Below are 20,680 nucleotides of genomic sequence, written 5' to 3' on the forward strand. Positions count from 1 at the left end.
TTATAATGTGTATCACTATAAAATCATTAACAAAATCACTGACATCTTACTCCCCCCCTTCCCCTACCACCACCCTCTGTTAAGAGATAGCTTAGGTTTCTCTGACTTCCCATTTCTGTTTCTGGATTTCTTGACAACCTGACAACCCGTGTCTAGATTTCCACCAGCTTATTCCCAAAGGATTGCTTTAGTGCCCTGAGTGATCTTCTCCTCTCTCTTCGCCACAGTTGTCATCAACTGTATGCTCTCTGTCCATTAGAAACCCTATCCTCAAACTCTTAAGAATATCACTTTCCAAGCTCAGGAGCCAGCATTGCCTCTACCCTTAGTCCGCCTCCCCTTTCATTTCCTTACTGTTTCTTTTGCCAAGATTGCAGCTTTAAAGGAACCTTCTGTTAGCTTGTCTGGGGCAGTAGAATACGTGGGAGCTGATGTGCTTTTCAGTATCTCAGACTGGGGATCACTAAAGTAAGGAGCATACTTTCATGATTCAGATCTCCCTCATGTATCTTTAATGTTATTTTTTTCTATGTGTTAGATCATGTTAGTACACGTGTATAGATACATAGAACTAAGATCTCTCTGAAAACCTTCAATAGTGAATATTGACTGATTTATAGATCAATTAGGTATATATCATATAGTTAATAGTTCTCTTTCCCTCCTTTTCTCTACCCTCTTTCTTCCCCCGGCCCCTGTTCCCATCGCCTAGGCTTGAACATGACAAGGAAATTTGGGAGTCCAAGGCCCAGACAGAGCTCCAGCATCAACAGAAGGTTTATGATAAGCTGCAAGAGGAAAATAAAGAACTTATGTCCCAGTTAGAAGACGCTCGACAACTGTATCATGATTCTAAGAATGAGTTAACTAAGTTAGAATCAGAACTTAAGAGTCTCAAAGACCAGACAACTGACTTAAATAACTCTTTAGAAAAATGCAAAGAACACGAAAACAGCTTGGAAGGGATCATAAAGCAGCAAGAAGCTGATATCCAAAATTGTAAGTTCAGTTGTGAACAACTAGAGACTGACCTAAAGGCCTCCAGAGAACTCACCAGTCGGCTGCATGACGAAATCAATGCGAAGGAACAGAAGATCATAAGCCTGCTTTCTGGCAAGGAAGAGGCGATTCAACTAGCTGTTGAGGAACTGCACCAGCAACACAGTAAAGAGATCAAAGAACTAGAAAACCTGTTGTCCCAGGAGGAAGAGGAGAATGTGGCCTTAGAAGAGGAAAACAAAAGGGCCCTTGAGAAAACCAATCAGCTCACAGAAGCATTGGAAACCGTCAAGAAGGAGAGCTTTGAGCAGAAGGCTCAGTTGGACTCCTTTGTGAAGTCTATGTCCTCTCTCCAGGATGACCGGGACCGCATCGTAAGTGACTATCGACAGCTGGAAGAGCGACATCTCTCTGCAATCTTGGAAAAGGACCAACTCATCCAAGATGCTGCTGCTGAGAATAATAAACTGAAGGAGGAAATTCGAGGGTTGCGAAGTCACATGGATGATCTCAATTCTGAGAATGCCAAGCTGGATGCGGAACTGGTCCAGTATAGGCGGGACCTGAATGAGGTGATAGCCATAAAGGACTCTCAGCAAAAGCAGCTCCTTGATGCTCAACTACAGCAGAATAAAGAGCTGAGAAATGAGTGTGCAAAGCTAGAGGAAAGGCTGAAGGGGTCAGAAGCAGAGAAGCAAAGCCTACAGATGTCCTCTGATGCCCTCCAGGAGGAGAAACAAGGTTTGTCTAAAGAGATCAAAAACTTAGAGATACAGTTGACCGTCCTGCAGGAAGAAGGTACCCTAGGGGTCTACCATGCCCAACTGAGAGCAAAAGAAGAGGAGCTCCAGAGGTTAAATATGGCTCTCTCCTCCTCTCAGAAGAGAACGGCAGATCTGGAAGAAGAGTTAGTTTGTGTACAGAAGGAAGCTACCAGGAAGGTAAGTGAAATTGAAGACAAGCTCAAGAAGGAGCTGAAGCATCTCCATCACGATGCAGGGATAATGCGAAACGAAACAGAAACAGCCGAAGAGAGGGTGGCAGAGCTGGCGAGAGACCTGGTTGAGATGGAACAGAAGTTGCTAACGGTAACCAAAGAGAATAAGGATCTTACGGCACAGATTCAGGCCTTTGGAAGGTCAATGAGTTCCTTGCAGGACAGCAGAGATCATGCCACTGAGGAGCTTGGTGACCTGAAGAAGAAGTATGACGCCAGTCTGAAGGAGCTGGCCCAGCTGAAAGAGTGGCAGGCCTCAAGCAGAGAGGGGGATGTTCTTTCCCAGGCTGCCTTTCCCCTGTCCACCTCTGAGAACATCTTGTCCCGCCTTGAGAAACTGAACCAGCAGCTCACATCCAAAGACGAGCAATTGCTTCACCTATCTTCAGAACTAGAAAGTTCTCACAACCAAGTGCAGTCCTTCTCCAAGGCCATGACCAGTCTACAAAATGAGAGAGATCGCCTGTGGAGTGAGCTGGAGAAATTCCGGAAGTCGGAGGAAGGGAAGCAGAGGGCCTCAGCCCCTTCAGCTGCCTCCAGCCCAGCAGAAGTACAGAGCTTGAAAAAAGCCATGTCTTCACTCCAGAATGACAGAGATCGACTGGTGAGTGTGTGCTTCCAATCTGTTTGAGAGGTTGGGGCCGTTCTTCACGTGGATTTTTATTGCCATAGAAAAGGGTAAATGTTTCTAATCACCACATTGTTGCACACTCCACAGACAGTTTGGGTCTTAAGAGAAGCAGACATGTTACCATTTTCAAGCTGAGAACTTTTCTTTGCACAGAATCTGCATTGGTTATAAAAGGGTTAAAAGGTAACCAGCTGCTTTTGCACATGCTGCAGATGAAACCAGAATTTAAAGTGGATTAATTGGGGGGAGGCACGGGACGGTCACTCAGTGTCTTCATAGTGCCAGCTGAGCCCCCTGATCGCAAGGACCTTGCTTGTCTTAGAAGTGCAGCTCAACCCTAACCTGTCAAGAAAGACGTTAAATGTAGAAAGGATTTCTTGAAGTCAGTGTTAGTGGTTTGGCGGCACATTCCTCTTAACTCCAGCACCCAGGAGGCTGGTGTTGTGAGTTCAGGACATGCCGAGATTGTGTAGCTCACTTAAGCAGTCTGGGCAATGTACTGAGACAGTCCCAAAAAGTTTTAAGAACAACTGTTCGGTCAATGATTGTTTGCAATTGAATGATTTTCTGGTTCCTCTTTCCTTCCGATCTTTATTTTCCTCTTCTGGAGTTCCAGAGAGGAACCAGAGGCTCATCCATGCTAGGCAAGTTCTTTTCCACTGCTACATCCCCAGCCCTTTTAATTAATTTTGATACAGAGGGTTGCTAAGCTACTGATGCTGATGTTGTAACTCAGGATCCTCTCTCCTCAGCTGCCTAAGTAGATACAATTGCAGGCACACAGCACCATGCCTGATTTTACTCACTTTCTTTAAAGTAACTTTATTTCACAAATGGAGAAAGTTGGTTGGAGAGATAGCTTGTCTTGTGCCTGAGTGGTCCTTGGTGGGGCTCACTGGTCAGCTAGCCTAGCCTATGCAGAGAAACATCAGGCCAGTGAGAGACTGTCTCAGAAACAAATAAGAAACCCAACCAGTGCTGGCTGCACAAGCATAAATACCTATGTTTGGATGCTCAGCACACCATACGGAAAAAAAAATCCAAAGCATAGCAGCACATCTGTGCGATCCCAGTGTCAGGAAGAGATAGGCAGACCTCTGGAGCCCACTGCCAGCCAGTCAAGCCAGATTGATGACCTCTGGGTTCAGTGAGCAAGTAACAGACCCTGTCTCAAAATACAAAATGGAGAGGAGAGTGCTATGGGAAAGGCCTGCATGTGCCCGAGCACCAACCTGTGTTTCTCAGGCTTCCCAGTGCCATGGCCCTTTTCACGCAGTCCTCGTCGTGTGGTCTCCCCCATCCGTAACAGTATCTGCTCCTACAATAATGGTAATGTTGTGAACCATAATGTAAATATCTGACATGCAGGGTACCTGATGCGCAGTCCCTAGGTTGAGAACCTCTGACCTACAAACACATATGCACACACTCAAAAACAGCAGTGTGGCACCAGAGGAGCATGTGCAAAGTTGTCCCCAGGCACCCCGATTACAGCAGATCCTGAGTTAGCTGTGATTCGTTCAGGGAACTGCTTCCTATAAGGTTATGCATTGTACACACGGGACTCTCTCTGTGTTTTGGTCATCCAGCCCCACTTGTATGTTTCTTGTCTACTGAAAGTTGATGAGCCAGGCCTTTTTTAAAAAGCCATGTCCCTATTTCTCTAACTTGATATCTGGTTTTATTCCATCAAACTGTCGAGGTGTTTTACTCTGCTCACATGTGCATCCTTTCCTCTTCAGCATCCTAGGATAAGCTACTTTACACTCAACAGATAGAGCAGTACTGTTTCCAGGAGATGATAAAGTCAGTCCTTGGTGAATTACTCAGGAACTCTTCCTTTCTTATGACTGCCCTGCCTCAGGGATGGGCTAGAAGAAAGGGTTCCCCCTTGGTGTGTGTCCTCATCTTCTCAGCTTCTTACTTGTTCTTAGTACGCAGGCCACAAAAGCCCACCTCCTCAGCACACAGATCACAGCAAGCGCATCCTACCCACATCCCCATCCAGTGGCTGTAATGTCTTCCTTGCTTTTTCCTTTGGGGGTCATTCCAGAGCTGGGTTCTCTCACCACACTTCCCAGTTGATTACCTCTGACTTGCCTTCCTACTTCCCGAGTACTTGTCTTAGCATTTATCCCATGTTCCCTGTGCACAGGTGCCTTTGCCACTGAAGTATCTCACCTCTTTTTATCTTCTGGTCCCATTGGGTGGTTTTTTCTTTTTTTTTTTTTTTTTATCTCTGCCATCATGTTCTTTTAGTTGATGTTGTTATTTCTTTAATGTGTATGGGTATGTGTGTCTGTACACCACATGCATGCCTGCTGTCCTTGGATGACCTCAGACTGAAGTTACGGACTATACCATGTGGGTGTTGGGAATTGAACCAAGGTCCTCTGGAACAGCAGACAGTGCTCTTAATCACTAGACATCTCTCCAGCCTGGCTATTATGTTCTTAATTTGTAAGGATTTGGGTTTTTTTTCTTGTTTTTGAATATTTTTCTTGTCTCCTGGGTGAATTGTCTAATTAGTGGTGCTTTGCTTCGTTGGTTTTTGTGTACCTGTCTGTGAGTGTATGGCATGCAGGTGAGGACATTGAAGTTACAGGCAGTTAGGAGTTGCCTGATGTGGGAATTGCAGCAATGACTCCAACTGCTGAGCCATCTTCACCCTGTTTGGTTTTTAAAACAGGTTCTTATTATATAGATGGGGCTAGCCTAGAAGGTTCAGAGTAATCCAGGCTGACCCCGAACTCACAGTCTTTCTGCACCAACCTCTCAAAGACCAGGACTACGGGTGTGTGCCTCCCCACTTGCCTCTGACCTCTGACCTCTCCCTCTAGTGAGGTTTCCTTGTACTTTCTCATTGCTGCTGTAGTGTTTCTCTTCGCCCTCATTCTCTGTTACGTCTTTCATCAGCGTAGCTTCTCCCTGCTACTTTGGTGAATTCCCCCCTCTCCACAGTTGCTTTTCATCCCTGATGTTCTCCGTTCTTTACATGAAGAGCAATCCTTGTTTCATCTTCACATGAAGAATAGAATCTAGGAAGCCTGTGGAGGGACTTGCTGTGAACTCAGTGCAGTGNGATCCTGATGAGGTCACATGAAGAATAGAATCTAGGAAGCCTGTGGAGGGACTTGCTGTGAACTCAGTGCAGTGNGATCCTGATGAGGTCACATGAAGAATAGAATCTAGGAAGCCTGTGGAGAGACTTGCTGTGAATTAAGTGCAGTGTGATCCTGATGAGTTCATTGAGAGTGGTCCTGAGGTCAGTGCTTTTAGTTCCTCTGGGTCTGATCAGACCTTTGAGAGATCTCTCATCTCTTGGGTAGAAGGAAACTCTCATCTCCAAGCTGAGGAGGGGATGGGCAGCTATCATTTGTGGCATGTGTCATGTCACCAGTCACAGTTGTTGTCGAGTGGCACCCTCACTTGCAGCTGGGCCTGATATTTTCATGCTCCAGGAGCACATCCTTTACCTTTTCCAGAGAGTAAACTGGTTATTTGGTGAGGTTACCAAAAAGCCAGAACTGAGAAGAACTTAGCATACAGTTGCATCTGAAGCAGCTCTGTGAGAACCCTCCTTGTCTCAGCTCCCGCCTCCTTCCAACCCATCACCATTTTTTCCAGACGTGCCTGGTGCTGTTAATTCCTGAGCCCTTTGAAGAGTCTGCAGAGTAAGTTCTGTTGGGTCCTTGGCATCTCTATCACCAGCTAAAGATCCAGCTGTCGCAGATGCGTTAAGCCAGTTACCATTATTCATCTGCTTTTCAACCTTGAGTGGCGCTGCTGACCCTTGTTGGCTTCCTGATCCATTTTTGTGTTTGGCGCTTTTTTAAAAACTACTGGTATGGTAGTATTAACGTTTCTGAGTGGGTAAAAGGTGTGTGTGTGTGTGTGTGTGTGTGTGTGTGTGTGTGTGTGTGTGTGTTTAAGGCTGTTGTCTTTCCCAGATGTCCTGACATTGTTTCTTCGTCAAACTTTTGAGTATTGGGAAAGAATTTTAAAATAGAATGCAGTTTTGATAAAAAGCAAGTCCATCATAATATTCACTAACTTTGTATGTGAGATCTATTCATTTTTAATTCTGATATTCGTATGAGGAAAAGTACTGTAATTATCTTCATTTAGTGGGTGAGGGAAAGAAAGACTTAGATGTTCTCCCATCCAAGAAACAGTAGGGTATCTAATTCTAGAGCCAGGGTGTCCGTAACCACCAGGGTGCTTATCCTCTCTCTATAGCGAACATCAGCGCAGCTTAAGACTAGAGTCCAGCAGGGATGTAGGTTAGGGATAGGTGCAAGCCTACTTAACTGATGCCCGGGTTTGATCCCAAGAATTGTGAAACAAACAGAAAACAAGTAAGTAAACAGCAACAACAGCAATGAAGAAAACCTTGCAGGGGTTCATGTGAGAGAGCCTAGTGAGGACTCGGGCCTAAATGGATTCCATCCAGTCATTCTGTGTGTCCCTTAAGTCTGCCCCAAGTTAGAGTGTTAGCTTCAGACCTGGAGGCCAGTGGGGTACAAGTGAAAGGAATGGTTAGGCCCGGTAGCCTTGACAGCAGTCCCTTGGCTGTCTCTGGGCTGTGGGAAGGTGCTGGTGGTCCATGGTGCCTAGGGTAGGAGCTACTGGTCAATAAAGAGTAAGACATGAGTCACCCATTGCTGCTCTCCCTCTGGTTAAAGCTGAAGGAACTGAAGAATCTGCAGCAGCAGTACTTACAGATGAACCAAGAGATGACTGAGCTCCGTCCGCTGAAGGCTCAGCTCCAAGAATCTCAAGATCATACAAAGGTACTACAGATGATGGAGGAAGAGTTCAGGCAGGAAAAACTCTCCTGGCAACATGAGCTGCATCAGCTCAGGTAGGACCCTAACTGAAGCGTTTTGTTTTGTTTTATTTTATTTTGTTTTATTTTATTTTATTTTATCTTAACGTTTTGTTTTGAAATAGTTACAGACTTAGAGTGCTAAACAGTAAGAGAGCACTTGTGTGTGCTTTGCCTAGTTTCCCCCCAGTGAAAGCTCCCATGCCACTCACTGCATGCCATACCCAGCTGTCCTTATGCACATCAGAGAAGTAGCTGGTGTTCAGTAGAAGTCACACTCTACCAGATTTGGGAAAAGAAGTAAATAAAAATAACAACAAGTAATGTTTACTACCTAATTTTTAATATGTGCCATACTTTGTGTTTGATAAATGCCTCATTTAACCCTTACAGTAGTCTTAAGGAATAACTAGCTTATTCCCATTTAATTGAAGAAACTTGGTGAGATTCATTTGCTCAGGTCTCATACCTTGTATATTCAGGAGCCAGAGTTCTAAGTCCTTGAGAGTCCACACTGATGTTAATTCTGCATCGTGGGTCTGACAGCTGAAGGACCATTGTGGGTTCCCATGCCCTGCATGGCCTCGCCACCCTCATTCCATACATATCTACTCTACATGCCGACTCCTACAGTTCTGAAGTTAACTCTCTGCATTCTTACCAGTGCCCTGTGCTGAGTTTTCACACCCATCTTGAACTGCTCTTCCCATTTGGAAACATAATTCTCCTCTATGAAGACACTGCAGCCCTGCCGGGGAGAGTTTTCCCTCTGGTGCTGGCACAGCCTTGCTCTCAGCAGCTTCCTGGGCGTTTCCACTTAGAGAATAAATTTCACTCTGACATGTATTAGTCACTCACACCTTATAAGAATGTTCTGAATATGGAATTAGTCTTCCTGCCATGAGTGTATTTGGGTTGTTCTTGTTTTCATGGTGTAGAATGGAGAAGAATTCCTGGGAGCTGCATGAGAGGAGGATGAAGGAACAGTACCTGATGGCCATCTCAGATAAAGATCAGCAGCTGGGTCATCTGCAGAGTCTCCTGAGGGAGCTGAGGTCTCCCTCCCAGACTCAGATGCTCCCCACACAGTACCAGCGACAGGTGAGGACATCTGTACATTTCTACACAGGGTGCCACTATCCAAAAGCATGAGCTGCCTCTAACTGCCCACCTGCTACCATGAGGCAAGCCTCCTCCCGGCTCTTTCAGGGGTGATACAATCTATTCTAGAGGGAGGGTTTAAGTGTGAGCACTCTTAAGAGACCATGTTATTGACATTTTGGTCCTGGCAGGCATCCCCAGAGACATCAGCTTCCCTCGATGGATCACAAAACCTAGTTTATGAGACAGAACTTCTCAGGACTCAGCTCAATAACAGTTTAAAGGAAATTCATCAGAAGGAGCTGAGAATCCAGCAGCTGAACAGCAAGGTGCGTGTCTCCTGCTAGACTGAGATTGAGTTTCTTTTTCTCTTTCTGGAGGTAAGATTTGGCACAGGCATCCCCGCTTCGGCGTAGCTTGAGAATAGACGTTTATATTTCTTAGAAACAGAAGTTTATAAGAGCTGGGTGTTTATTCCAGAGCAGAGAACACAGCCTATGTTCTCCCTGCCCTGGGTGGGTCTTTAAGAACGACTCAGAGAAACCCATACACCAAAAATACAGAAGCTTCACCCCATCTTCTCTATGTTAGAAATGTGTAAGCATCTCCCGCCCGCCTCCCGTGAGTCATTGTCCTCCTGTTGCTCTCTGACTGGTCACAGTGTTCTCAATAGCTCCTCCCCAGACCTGCCCTCTTCTAAGAAACCTAGTTAGGTAGTTTCTGCCAGAATTAAAGTTCTTTTAGGTCAGTGAGACTTGAGTCCAGAGGTCTTCTTTGAGGAGAGTTGTGAATCTCCAAAATGTACGTTTGGGGTGAGGGGTGCACGTGTCCTATCACCAGAACTCGTATGACGCGAGCCAGTGAGGCTGCTCAGTGTGTAAATGTGCTCGCCTTGACACCCTGGTGATCCCACAGAGGAAAGATGGAACCAACTCCTGAGGGTTTTTCTCTGTTCGCCACATGTGTGCTGTAGAATGAACATGCCTACACTCATGAACGGGTATAACGTATATAGGCACACACACAGAAAAACCAGTAATGCGATTCAAAATCATAAAAATCAGGAGATCGTTTTCCCAGATGAAGAGAAAAGCCCACAAATACTAAGTAACCTGCTCCAGGTTTCAAGAGGCCATTCTGAAGTCAGGGCTTCTATCTGTGGAAAGATAGTGTGTTTGCTACACATAGAAGGTACTCATTAGATGTGAAATTCACCTAACATTGAAATTCCAGAGACAGCATTGGCTTTGGACCCAAATGAATTGATGAAATAGCCAACCCTGATTTAGTTCCATTTTGTTTGGGGGCGGAGTTCTCCTCTCACCTACCTGTTTCCAGAAACCCCACCCTCTGTAGCTCTTTGGCTGGGAAGATCCAGTGAACACCTCCCAGTACCATCTCAGGTCTTATTCCTCTCTAGTATGAGGCTCTATCTAGACATCCACCCCCTATGACAGCATTTTAAACTGAAGCAGAGTTACCTGTAGACGATAGAATAAATCATTTTGGTAGATGATAACAGCTAAAAGTTTTAAATGTTATATTGAAGTAAAACAAAAAAGGAACAGATCATTAGATAGCAGGTACACTTTTACAAAATAAAAAATGTGTAACAAGCACTCCAGATGAAAACCCAGGGTTTTCCACATCCCCACAAGTCCCTCCTCCCCTCTGATCACAGCCACCCACCTTAGTAGAACCACATGAAGTACAAACCACACTGCTGTAGGCCATTGTCACTCTGGGCAGGAACTAGGTCTCCTGAGGGCTCAGCTAAGAGGAAGGTCCCTCCTCCCTAACCTCAGTTGTCCTCCCATTGAGGACTCTCACGGTGCCTCTTTTGAAACCTCCAGTCATTTGAGCCTCGTCTCACTCTCTGTGGGTCCCATCTACTAAAGAATTACTCCTGGGGACTTGAGTGAGATAAAATCATGAGCTATCTGTCACGGTGGTTTCTCTCTAAACACACAGCTTAAGGGCAAGCTTGGTCTCTGGTTATACTGAGCTCATGGGCTTGTTTTTATAGTGATTTAAGCATGGACACGACCTACTGCCGTCTGCTTCCATTCCTGGAGTAGCTTGTCCTACTGGTATTTTTGTTAGGGTTTCTGCTCATAGACTTTGGTACCATTAAAAATAAAAGTTTCCTGCTACTCTTCCAGAATTATTTTTCTTTTTGTCATTGAAACATTTAGGTATTTTTCACTTTGTAGAAACAAACTGTGACATGATTCAAGGGTAGGTAGAACTCAGGTCCTGAAAGCTCAGGCAGTCGACTAGGCACTGCTCACGGTGTCCCCGGGTGTGGTACTTACCCTCTCCTCCACTTCAGTTCTCTCAGCTGCTCGAGGAGAAGAACATCCTCTCCACTCAGCTCAGTGACGCCAGCCAGAGTCTCCGTGAGAACCAGCACCACTGCAGTAACCTCTTCAACCACTGTGCCATTCTGGAGAAGGAGGTGCAGAAGCTGCAGGCGGTGAGACAGCAAGAGGCTGGGGAGGCGACGGGAAGAGGGGAGTTACGGTGGGTATGGGATGATGCCTAAGAAAAATGACCAAACAAATTCCTAATGACAGGAGAACAGTGCTCAGTGAGATAGTGGGACAGTAGCTAGGGACTGTCCCTTCCCTCTGCTGTGGAACAGGGTTTCGGTTTGCAGACATAGTGTCTTGAGAGCTTCCCTCATAGCTATTAAGCTGCTGTTTGTTCTAGGGGCCACTAAATGCAGGTGCTGCTCCAGGAGCACCCCAGGAAAAGAATGGAATTCACCAAAAGAGTGAACCTGAGACCACAGAAGAGGAGCAGCCAAGGTAGGAGGGGCCATGCCCTGTGTGCAGAGGAATTGGGTGGCAGGCCAGAGAGGGGGATGGGAATGAGTATGACCAAATACACATCATCTACACCTATGCAAGTGTCGTAGTGAGACCTGTCATGTGTGATCAATGTAAGCTGTTTTAAAGAAATTGAGTTGCAATCTTGGTGGATATAGAGTTCGTCATGCATACTCAATGTGTCCTGTTATCTGACTTGTGTCACAGGAGCAACGGAGAGATTGAGGGGAACAACACCCAGCAGGTTGTGTGAAGGAAGCAGGCAGCAGTTCTAACACAAGTGCATATACACACAACACTACAAAGGCCACAGTTAAAACTGTTCCCACAGTCTCTCACATCTCCCCATGGGTGTTCTTGCTCTATTTGCCCTCTCTGCCTCTGTGTTAGTCTATGTGTCTAGAGACACACTTTCAGCCTTGTGAAGATGTTTTAGAGACTGGGTGCTACATCAGTAATGCCCTTCATTTGCCTTTTACCCAAGCTTCTCTGAAGTCCAGCAGCAGCTACGCAACACTAAACAAGATCTGAGCGAGTTAAAGAAGCTGCTGGAAGAAGAGCGAGACCAAAGGCTGACCGCTGAGAATGCACTCTCCCTGGCCAAAGAGCAGATCAGACGGTAAGGCATGGGGTGGCCCCTCCTGCTCACACCTCAGCCTCCTGGCCTTGCTCCTGCCCCTTTCTGTGGCCAGGCTCAGGGTGAGTTGACATAGGCAACTCAACGCCATTGACATGCTCAGACGATTTCATTGTCATCGTCAAAAAGCAGGGCTCTCCTGGAGTTGCAGAGGCCTGTGCCTTCCTGGGCAGTAGCTCCTAGGGGTTGGTAATACGTTTACCGCTCATATCACACAAGGAGGCTGTGAACGATGTCTCACTTTAGCCCAACAACTATGTGAGGGACATGTTGGGTTCTTGTGTGTCTGTGTCTTTGTGTCATGTGGGGGGCAGGGACACAGTGTCCAAGGACATTAGATGTCTTGGTTTATCATCAATCTCTATTTTATTCCCTTGAGACACAGTCTCTCATTGAACCTGATATTTGCCATTGTTAGTGACCAGCGAGCCTTTAGCCAGCCCCCTGCCTCCATAGTACTGGGGTTGCAGGTGTGTACAGTCAGACCAGCTTTTACATGGGTGCTGGGAAGCTCAATGCAGATCGTCATGCATGTAACACAAGCACTGTTACCCACTGGACCATCTCCAGGGCCCTAGTGTCAGATTCTTTAAAGAATCGAATAAGTGCATTCTCGCTATCTTATATACCTGATACCCAGACATTTGGTTGGTTGGTTGGTTGGTTGGTTGGTTGGTTTTGAGACACAGTCTCTCTGTGTAGCTCTGGCTGGCCTAAAACTCAATTTGTAGACCAGGCTGGTTTTGAATTCACAGAGATCCACCTGTCTCTGCCTCTGCCTCTACCTCTGCCTCCTCTGCCTCTGCCTCCCCAGTGCTATGATTAAAGGACTGAGGCAGCACACATAGCTAGCCAACTGAAATTTTACAGAATGTAGCCTAAGGAAGAATAAAAGGCCCCTTAAGAAACAGTATGTGACTGATTTATGAGAAACACACTNTGCCATTCTGGAGAAGGAGGTGCAGAAGCTGCAGGCGGTGAGACAGCAAGAGGCTGGGGAGGCGACGGGAAGAGGGGAGTTACGGTGGGTATGGGATGATGCCTAAGAAAAATGACCAAACAAATTCCTAATGACAGGAGAACAGTGCTCAGTGAGATAGTGGGACAGTAGCTAGGGACTGTCCCTTCCCTCTGCTGTGGAACAGGGTTTCGGTTTGCAGACATAGTGTCTTGAGAGCTTCCCTCATAGCTATTAAGCTGCTGTTTGTTCTAGGGGCCACTAAATGCAGGTGCTGCTCCAGGAGCACCCCAGGAAAAGAATGGAATTCACCAAAAGAGTGAACCTGAGACCACAGAAGAGGAGCAGCCAAGGTAGGAGGGGCCATGCCCTGTGTGCAGAGGAATTGGGTGGCAGGCCAGAGAGGGGGATGGGAATGAGTATGACCAAATACACATCATCTACACCTATGCAAGTGTCGTAGTGAGACCTGTCATGTGTGATCAATGTAAGCTGTTTTAAAGAAATTGAGTTGCAATCTTGGTGGATATAGAGTTCGTCATGCATACTCAATGTGTCCTGTTATCTGACTTGTGTCACAGGAGCAACGGAGAGATTGAGGGGAACAACACCCAGCAGGTTGTGTGAAGGAAGCAGGCAGCAGTTCTAACACAAGTGCATATACACACAACACTACAAAGGCCACAGTTAAAACTGTTCCCACAGTCTCTCACATCTCCCCATGGGTGTTCTTGCTCTATTTGCCCTCTCTGCCTCTGTGTTAGTCTATGTGTCTAGAGACACACTTTCAGCCTTGTGAAGATGTTTTAGAGACTGGGTGCTACATCAGTAATGCCCTTCATTTGCCTTTTACCCAAGCTTCTCTGAAGTCCAGCAGCAGCTACGCAACACTAAACAAGATCTGAGCGAGTTAAAGAAGCTGCTGGAAGAAGAGCGAGACCAAAGGCTGACCGCTGAGAATGCACTCTCCCTGGCCAAAGAGCAGATCAGACGGTAAGGCATGGGGTGGCCCCTCCTGCTCACACCTCAGCCTCCTGGCCTTGCTCCTGCCCCTTTCTGTGGCCAGGCTCAGGGTGAGTTGACATAGGCAACTCAACGCCATTGACATGCTCAGACGATTTCATTGTCATCGTCAAAAAGCAGGGCTCTCCTGGAGTTGCAGAGGCCTGTGCCTTCCTGGGCAGTAGCTCCTAGGGGTTGGTAATACGTTTACCGCTCATATCACACAAGGAGGCTGTGAACGATGTCTCACTTTAGCCCAACAACTATGTGAGGGACATGTTGGGTTCTTGTGTGTCTGTGTCTTTGTGTCATGTGGGGGGCAGGGACACAGTGTCCAAGGACATTAGATGTCTTGGTTTATCATCAATCTCTATTTTATTCCCTTGAGACACAGTCTCTCATTGAACCTGATATTTGCCATTGTTAGTGACCAGCGAGCCTTTAGCCAGCCCCCTGCCTCCATAGTACTGGGGTTGCAGGTGTGTACAGTCAGACCAGCTTTTACATGGGTGCTGGGAAGCTCAATGCAGATCGTCATGCATGTAACACAAGCACTGTTACCCACTGGACCATCTCCAGGGCCCTAGTGTCAGATTCTTTAAAGAATCGAATAAGTGCATTCTCGCTATCTTATATACCTGATACCCAGACATTTGGTTGGTTGGTTGGTTGGTTGGTTGGTTGGTTTTGAGACACAGTCTCTCTGTGTAGCTCTGGCTGGCCTAAAACTCAATTTGTAGACCAGGCTGGTTTTGAATTCACAGAGATCCACCTGTCTCTGCCTCTGCCTCTACCTCTGCCTCCTCTGCCTCTGCCTCCCCAGTGCTATGATTAAAGGACTGAGGTAGCACACATAGCTAGCCGACTGAAATTTTACAGAATGTAGCCTAAGGAAGAATAAAAGGCCCCTTAAGAAACAGTATGTGACTGATTTATGAGAAACACACTNCCTAAGCCTGACNGTCCCTTGCCAGTTACNGGTTTGCTGGTACCTTCATTGTGTCTGCAAGAGCAAGCCACTGTGTCTGATGTTTCTTCCCTCAGAACAAACAGTGGTGCCTTCCCTGGGGAGCAGGTCTTAGCTNAGATTTCTTGTTTTCCTATCCAGTAGATTCACAGCTGTTGTGTTTTCAACACTTGTGTAAGTAGCGGTATAGTGGCCTTGCAAAGATTTCCAGGCCTTTGTTCATGGCCGTTTCTATGCCACTTACGAAATTGTTAGTTCTATGATACCTGGCTCCTGAGGTTAATCCCCTCATCTGGACAACTTGAGACAGCTTAGTCAGGATGACTCTGGAGCCTGTGTCTGGACCACATCAATTAAGGTTAGCCCCTCCCACTTTCCTTCTGGTAGAGAGCAGAANGGAGAGCCAGGTGACAAACTGAGGAGGGGCCACCGAGAGCCAGTTCAGATAAAGGCATTTCCACTCCGCTGAAGAAGAGTGGCCCCAGACAGACGTAGTATTCAGCTGCTAGAGTCCCTGTGTGGGGACGAGACACTCACAGTGANGACCTGTGGTTTGGGGCTGACGAGCGATGAGCTGTGACTTTGCCGCGTTGTCCTCAGAGGCCACTGAGAGATGGCAGTGTCTCGTTAAGGGAAAATTTCCAAAACGAAGCAATAGGCAAGTCAGAAGAAAGTGAGACAGAAAGCCGCCACGGCTTCTAAGAGCCCCAAAGAGTGTCTCGAGTGTCTTTGCCTTTTATAAGTTTAAAGAAGGGAAAATAAAACAAAAAAACAGTGGTGATAGCGCCTGCCTATAGTCCCAGCCCTGGCAGGCAGAGCCAGAACTGTAAATCCAAGGCTATCTAGGCTGTCCCTTCCTCAACAAAAGGAGCAAGGGGAGAGAAGAGAGGAGAACGTGGGCTTCCAGATCAAGTGTGGCATAGAGAGGGAATGAAGAACAGGAGTCAAAGACAGACAGGTACTGGATTCTGCTTCCTGCCTGCTGGACAAGACACCAACCAGCCTTTGAGCGAGAAGCACTCAGGCAGTCCTTTACTACTGTGAGGGCCAGGACCATGGGAGGAGCCTTTGCTGCCAGTCCCCTAGGCCACCTCCCTGGGGTGATGGGAAGAATCGCATGCAGGGGACCCATGTTGTCTGTTTTTCCTCAACACAGGTTGGAGCATAGTGAATGGGAATCGGCCCGGACTCCTATCATGGGCGCCTGTGGCTCTCAGGAGCAGGCGCTGTTGATAGATCTCCCAGGCCATAGCTGTCGAAGGGTAAGAGGAGGACCCGGGGCGGGATCTGTGCCATGGGAATGGGCTTCAGGTGTGGAGGCAGGTGATGGTGCCAGTGTCCAGCCACTGAGGAGACTGTCTCCCAGGATGCCTCCCTACTTAGAGGATGGGATCAGGATTGCTGGTGAAAGGGACGAGCTCTGCTTTTCCTGTGTTTTATTTGTTTGTTTGTGTGTTCCAGACCCGGAGCGGTGCTGGATGGAAGCGGGTCCTGCGTTCACTCTGCCATTCCCGGACCCGAGTGCCCCTGCTCGCAGCCGTCTACTTCCTAGTGATTCACGTTTTACTGGTTCTTTGTTTCACGGGTCACCTATAAACTTGTTACTTGACTACAACTCTCAAACTTGTAATTCCTTCTTCTCTAGTGTGAGGATTGTCGATTCCACAGCAGCCTTCTCACTTTAGCCCCACCACCTCTTCTTGGAAAGTGAAAACAGAGGTGGTTGTGAGGACAAGCAGAGCCTTAAAGCCTGCCACACCCGCTCTCCTTCAACACTTGTGCTTGGTCTGAGCAGCTTCCCAGATGTGCTGTGCTCACTGCTCTTCAGATGTTGCAGATCCACATCCTGTGTGGTTTTGCAGGACGCTGAGAGAGGCCTTCCAGCCATGCCAACAAGATGGTTCCAATAAACACAGTAGTCTGGAACCCAGTATCACTTTTCTTGGTAACTGGCTTTGTCTTGTTGCCTGTATTTTCTCCTGCCTCAGAATGAATACAAAGTGTGGGCATGTGAGCAGTCTTTGGAGGAGACTCAGGTGGGAGCTGAAAGGCTCCCAGGCTCAGTTGTTGGATCTCAAGGAGGAAGGCATTTTCTTCCTGCCCGTTCCATCGCCAGCGGAGGGAGGGTGTGTTGCTATTGATTGTCTGCACTGGACCCCGTTGCTTATGCCTTCGGTCACATTAGACTAAGATACTAAGTGGCTGGTGCCTTTCCTTATACCAAAAGGCAGGAAGAGCTGACGATGGACAGCAAGGTTCGAATTCTATAGTCCTATTTTCTGGATGTGCCTCCATAGGGGTCTTAAGACAGTCCAGAGGCCAGTGGGGCCATGCCAAGGTGAACTGGAGTCAGGGCTGAATACCACATCACAACTAGTCTCAAGAACTACTGAGCTGCTGCACCAGTGTGCTGGTCCTGGGTTATTCTGTCTCCAACGCCATTGTCACCCACCTCTGGGAACAGGGCTGAGGCAGTGAAAGGAAAAGGCAAAGCGCCTGAATCCAGACCTGAGAGCAGTAGCCAGGAATGGTGGGTCCCACTGTGTCAGTCCTCCCCTTTACGGACGTGATGTGCTCCCTTCCTGTTCTCACTCCCTAAAGAAGAGAGAAGTGCTGGGCTCACTGATCAGCCTTTGTTCTATGGTGATTAAAATGTTAGTCACAACATCCCAAAACTTAACTACTGCTAAGTAATAATAAAGTTATTTTCAGAATAAGGAATTGTGTGAGACTCTCTGTTGGCACAGATGTTACATGCCTGTGTTTGCACACTATGGGAGGGATGGAGGAGTGGTTACTGGAGTAGAAAGTTCTGAGACTCCTTCATCTCACAGGCTCTCATGGCATCACGTGGCTGTGAACATTCTTCTAGCCTCAGCTGCTGGAGCCAAAGGAAATGAGGTACAGTTTAGAAAATCCATCCTGGGATTGGGTTAACGGAGCAGAACCATAAGATGTAAATTTGTGAAGCCTTGTGGATAGTTCTGAGAAAACTGAAAGTATTGGACCACCAAGTATGGTGGCACTTGCCTGTAATTCTAGCACTGAGGAGGCTAAGGCAGGAGGACCATAAGTTCAAGGCCAATCTTGTCTACATAGTAAGTTAAGGCTAGCCTGTGCTACATAGCAAGAGTGTCTAAAACAGGCTCCTTGAACACAGTGCAGAAGGGGACTTTGCATAGCTCGTGCAGGTTGGGTAGATATCATGCTCTTACACGAAGTCGCCACTTGGGAAAAGCTGACCCAGTATCTCAATGTAGAAGAGGATTAATGGGAACCTGTTCTCTTTGGCGTCAACGCTGTTCTATCCCTGTATGTTAGCACTGTAGTGCTCAAGGGATGAACATGGGATGTTTGTAAGGGGGAAGTGAGTTTTCTTGGTGTCATCGCTGAAGTTCTATGGTTCTCCAGAGAACTGCATTGCTATGTGATGTGGTACGATGTCTAGCCCTAATTTAAGGTCACCCCTTTCTACATATTTCTCTACTATAAAATAGCCTTACTAGAACAAAGTGTTCCAAGTCTAGAATCCACTGGGAAGTGACTTTAGAAGCTTTCTGTTGGTACAGAATCTTCCCTTCCCTAGTTTCACCAACCTGGGACCCTTGTGGGGTTCATTCTCTGTAAACCAGGCAAGTCTCAATCCCCCGATGACTGGGATAAGGAGAACCGGGGTCAGATGCAAAAGCAAATTCTTAGTAGGATTATTTTTCGGCCAGAGATCCTTGGGACTTTATTTGCATTGTCTTTATTGCCTGTCAGTGCTCCAGGCTGCCAGAGGAGCCATGCTTGGGGTGGGGGTGGGGTGAGGGGGATAGGGGAGATGGGGATGGGAGGATGGGAGGTAAGGCAGCCAGTAAAAGCATAGCTAAGTTCTCAGTGGCCTTCACATCAGAAAGGGTCTCATTTCATTGGCCCAGCAAGTCACCTGAGCATGTCATGACTTGAAGCTAGAAGGGGAGGGCTGCAGATGTTGACAGTGTAAAGTATGTCAGAGTTCATGTCACCAGCTTAGAGAAGGCCAGTAGTCAGATCTCTATCAGTGAGCTCAGACTCCACACAGCCTCCCAACAAGCTAGGGAGTTCTCTCCCTCCACATCCCGCCTTCCTCATGAGTTATTCTTTGGGTATCAGTTATGTGTGAGCCTCATCTTAGGTACTGCAGATAAGACTACTCTTCAAAATTCACAGATCATTTTCCCACTAAGCCTTTTTTTTTTTATTGCTGCAGCCCACACACACACACACACACACACACACACACACATTTTTCCTTCCTCAGACCAGTCTTCTACAACAGTGTTGTACCCCTAAGTGCTGGGATCACAGATGTTCACTACCACACCTGCCTTGTTCTGAATTCTTTTACTATCTTAGATGCAACTAACTGTCCTGTGTAGCATTCTTGATTGTGTCTTAACTGATTAGGGATGTGTGTCTCATGGTCATTTTTATAACTTTCCCGTTGACCTGAAAAAACTTTGCAAAATACTAGACACAGAAACACTTAACCCTTTTAAGTACTCAAAGTATAAGGAACTGACTCAAACTTCAGGAAGTAGCTGTGAGGACAGTGTGGCAGGAAATGACAGAAAACCTGAAAACGGAACTGAAGCAGCTGCTCGGTTACTTACCCTGAAGTGGCAGCCGCTGGACGGGACGCCTGGTGTAGACGTGAAAAGCCGTAACCAGGAACCAGTAAAGGTGGGTGCTCTGAGCTGGGGGCTTTGTGAGGGGTTGGGGAGCGCAGGGAAGTATGGACAAGAAGTCTACATAGCACTTAGTCCTTGTTACAGGAGGTCTTTGCTAATAGGTGCTGAACTCTTGATGGCCCTAAGGACTGCATGCAGTGGTTGACAATGAGCACCTGAGGATGGGCACAAGGAAATAGCCTGCACTCAGGGAGCATGATTGATCACATATCTAGGACCCTGGGCCCAGCCAAGTATGCCCTGGGTTCTGTTGACGATCTACGCAGCCCACTCTAAAGGGCGGCTGCCCCAGTGTGCTAACCTGAAGGCAACCCACGGAAGATGAAGACAAAGTGTGCCTTTGTATGGCCTCACAGGGACACAAATGCCCATGGGAAATGTAAGATGGCAGGATTTAACCACCAATGAACACTGGTGCTGAGCCAAGTGCCTTTAGGGGCCAAATGCAAACATGATTGTTCAGCTGGGGTAACTTTCTATGTCTGTGGGATCCCAGAGTGTTACAGAGGGAGCTTTGGATCAGTTGTGTTAACCCCTTAATTATTTAACATTGGGAAACAATATCCCACCAATCAGTGATTTGCCCAAGAAAGTTAATATTGATGGATTGCTTAGTCTAGTCTCTGACTAAGTAGTATAGACTCTGTGTCATGTGACAGGCAGGGGTCTCACAGGGGCTGTCACATTACTGCAGTGTCCATGGATCTCTCGACTATGGATGCCATAATTCAGCCCTGTCATCAGGTATTGGATGTGCCCAGCATTCATTGCCTGTCTCCAGCCTCCTACTTTAAGTTAGCAGCTTTCCTGATTAGTAATCAATAGTACAAGCATAGTAAGTTATTTTGCTCTTAAACATGAGCATGAGAGGTCGACGGGAAAAATGGACTGAGACCTGGAGAATAGGGCAAGATGAGGCCATCGGACCTCACTGCTTCCTCATTGCTCATAAATGTATTTGACTTCTCCTTTCCAGTTTCCTTCTGTTGCAGAGTAGCCTGAGAGCCAGGACATGTC

General features: G+C 47.0%; 1 protein-coding gene across 4 annotated transcripts in view; it reads left to right on the forward strand.

The window, feature by feature from the left end:
* LOC110329410 (golgin subfamily B member 1) overlaps positions 1-17,632 on the forward strand; it is a 44,074-nt gene extending 26,442 nt beyond the window's left edge. For all 4 annotated transcript variants that reach the window (XM_029544284.1, XM_029544285.1, XM_029544286.1 and 1 more), the window contains 9 exons: positions 713-2,600; positions 7,313-7,491; positions 8,394-8,556; positions 8,748-8,885; positions 10,889-11,032; positions 11,269-11,366; positions 11,872-12,006; positions 16,108-16,213; positions 16,413-17,632. In XM_029544284.1, coding sequence (XP_029400144.1) covers positions 713-2,600; positions 7,313-7,491; positions 8,394-8,556; positions 8,748-8,885; positions 10,889-11,032; positions 11,269-11,366; positions 11,872-12,006; positions 16,108-16,213; positions 16,413-16,547 — 2,986 coding nt within the window. In that variant the 3' untranslated portion in view covers positions 16,548-17,632. The remainder of the gene's footprint in view (positions 1-712; positions 2,601-7,312; positions 7,492-8,393; positions 8,557-8,747; positions 8,886-10,888; positions 11,033-11,268; positions 11,367-11,871; positions 12,007-16,107; positions 16,214-16,412) is intronic.
* The last annotated feature ends 3,048 nt before the right edge of the window (positions 17,633-20,680 follow it).

Source organism: Mus pahari, chromosome 12 (genome assembly GCF_900095145.1).
Source record: "Mus pahari chromosome 12, PAHARI_EIJ_v1.1, whole genome shotgun sequence".
Taxonomy (NCBI): Eukaryota; Metazoa; Chordata; class Mammalia; order Rodentia; family Muridae; genus Mus; species Mus pahari.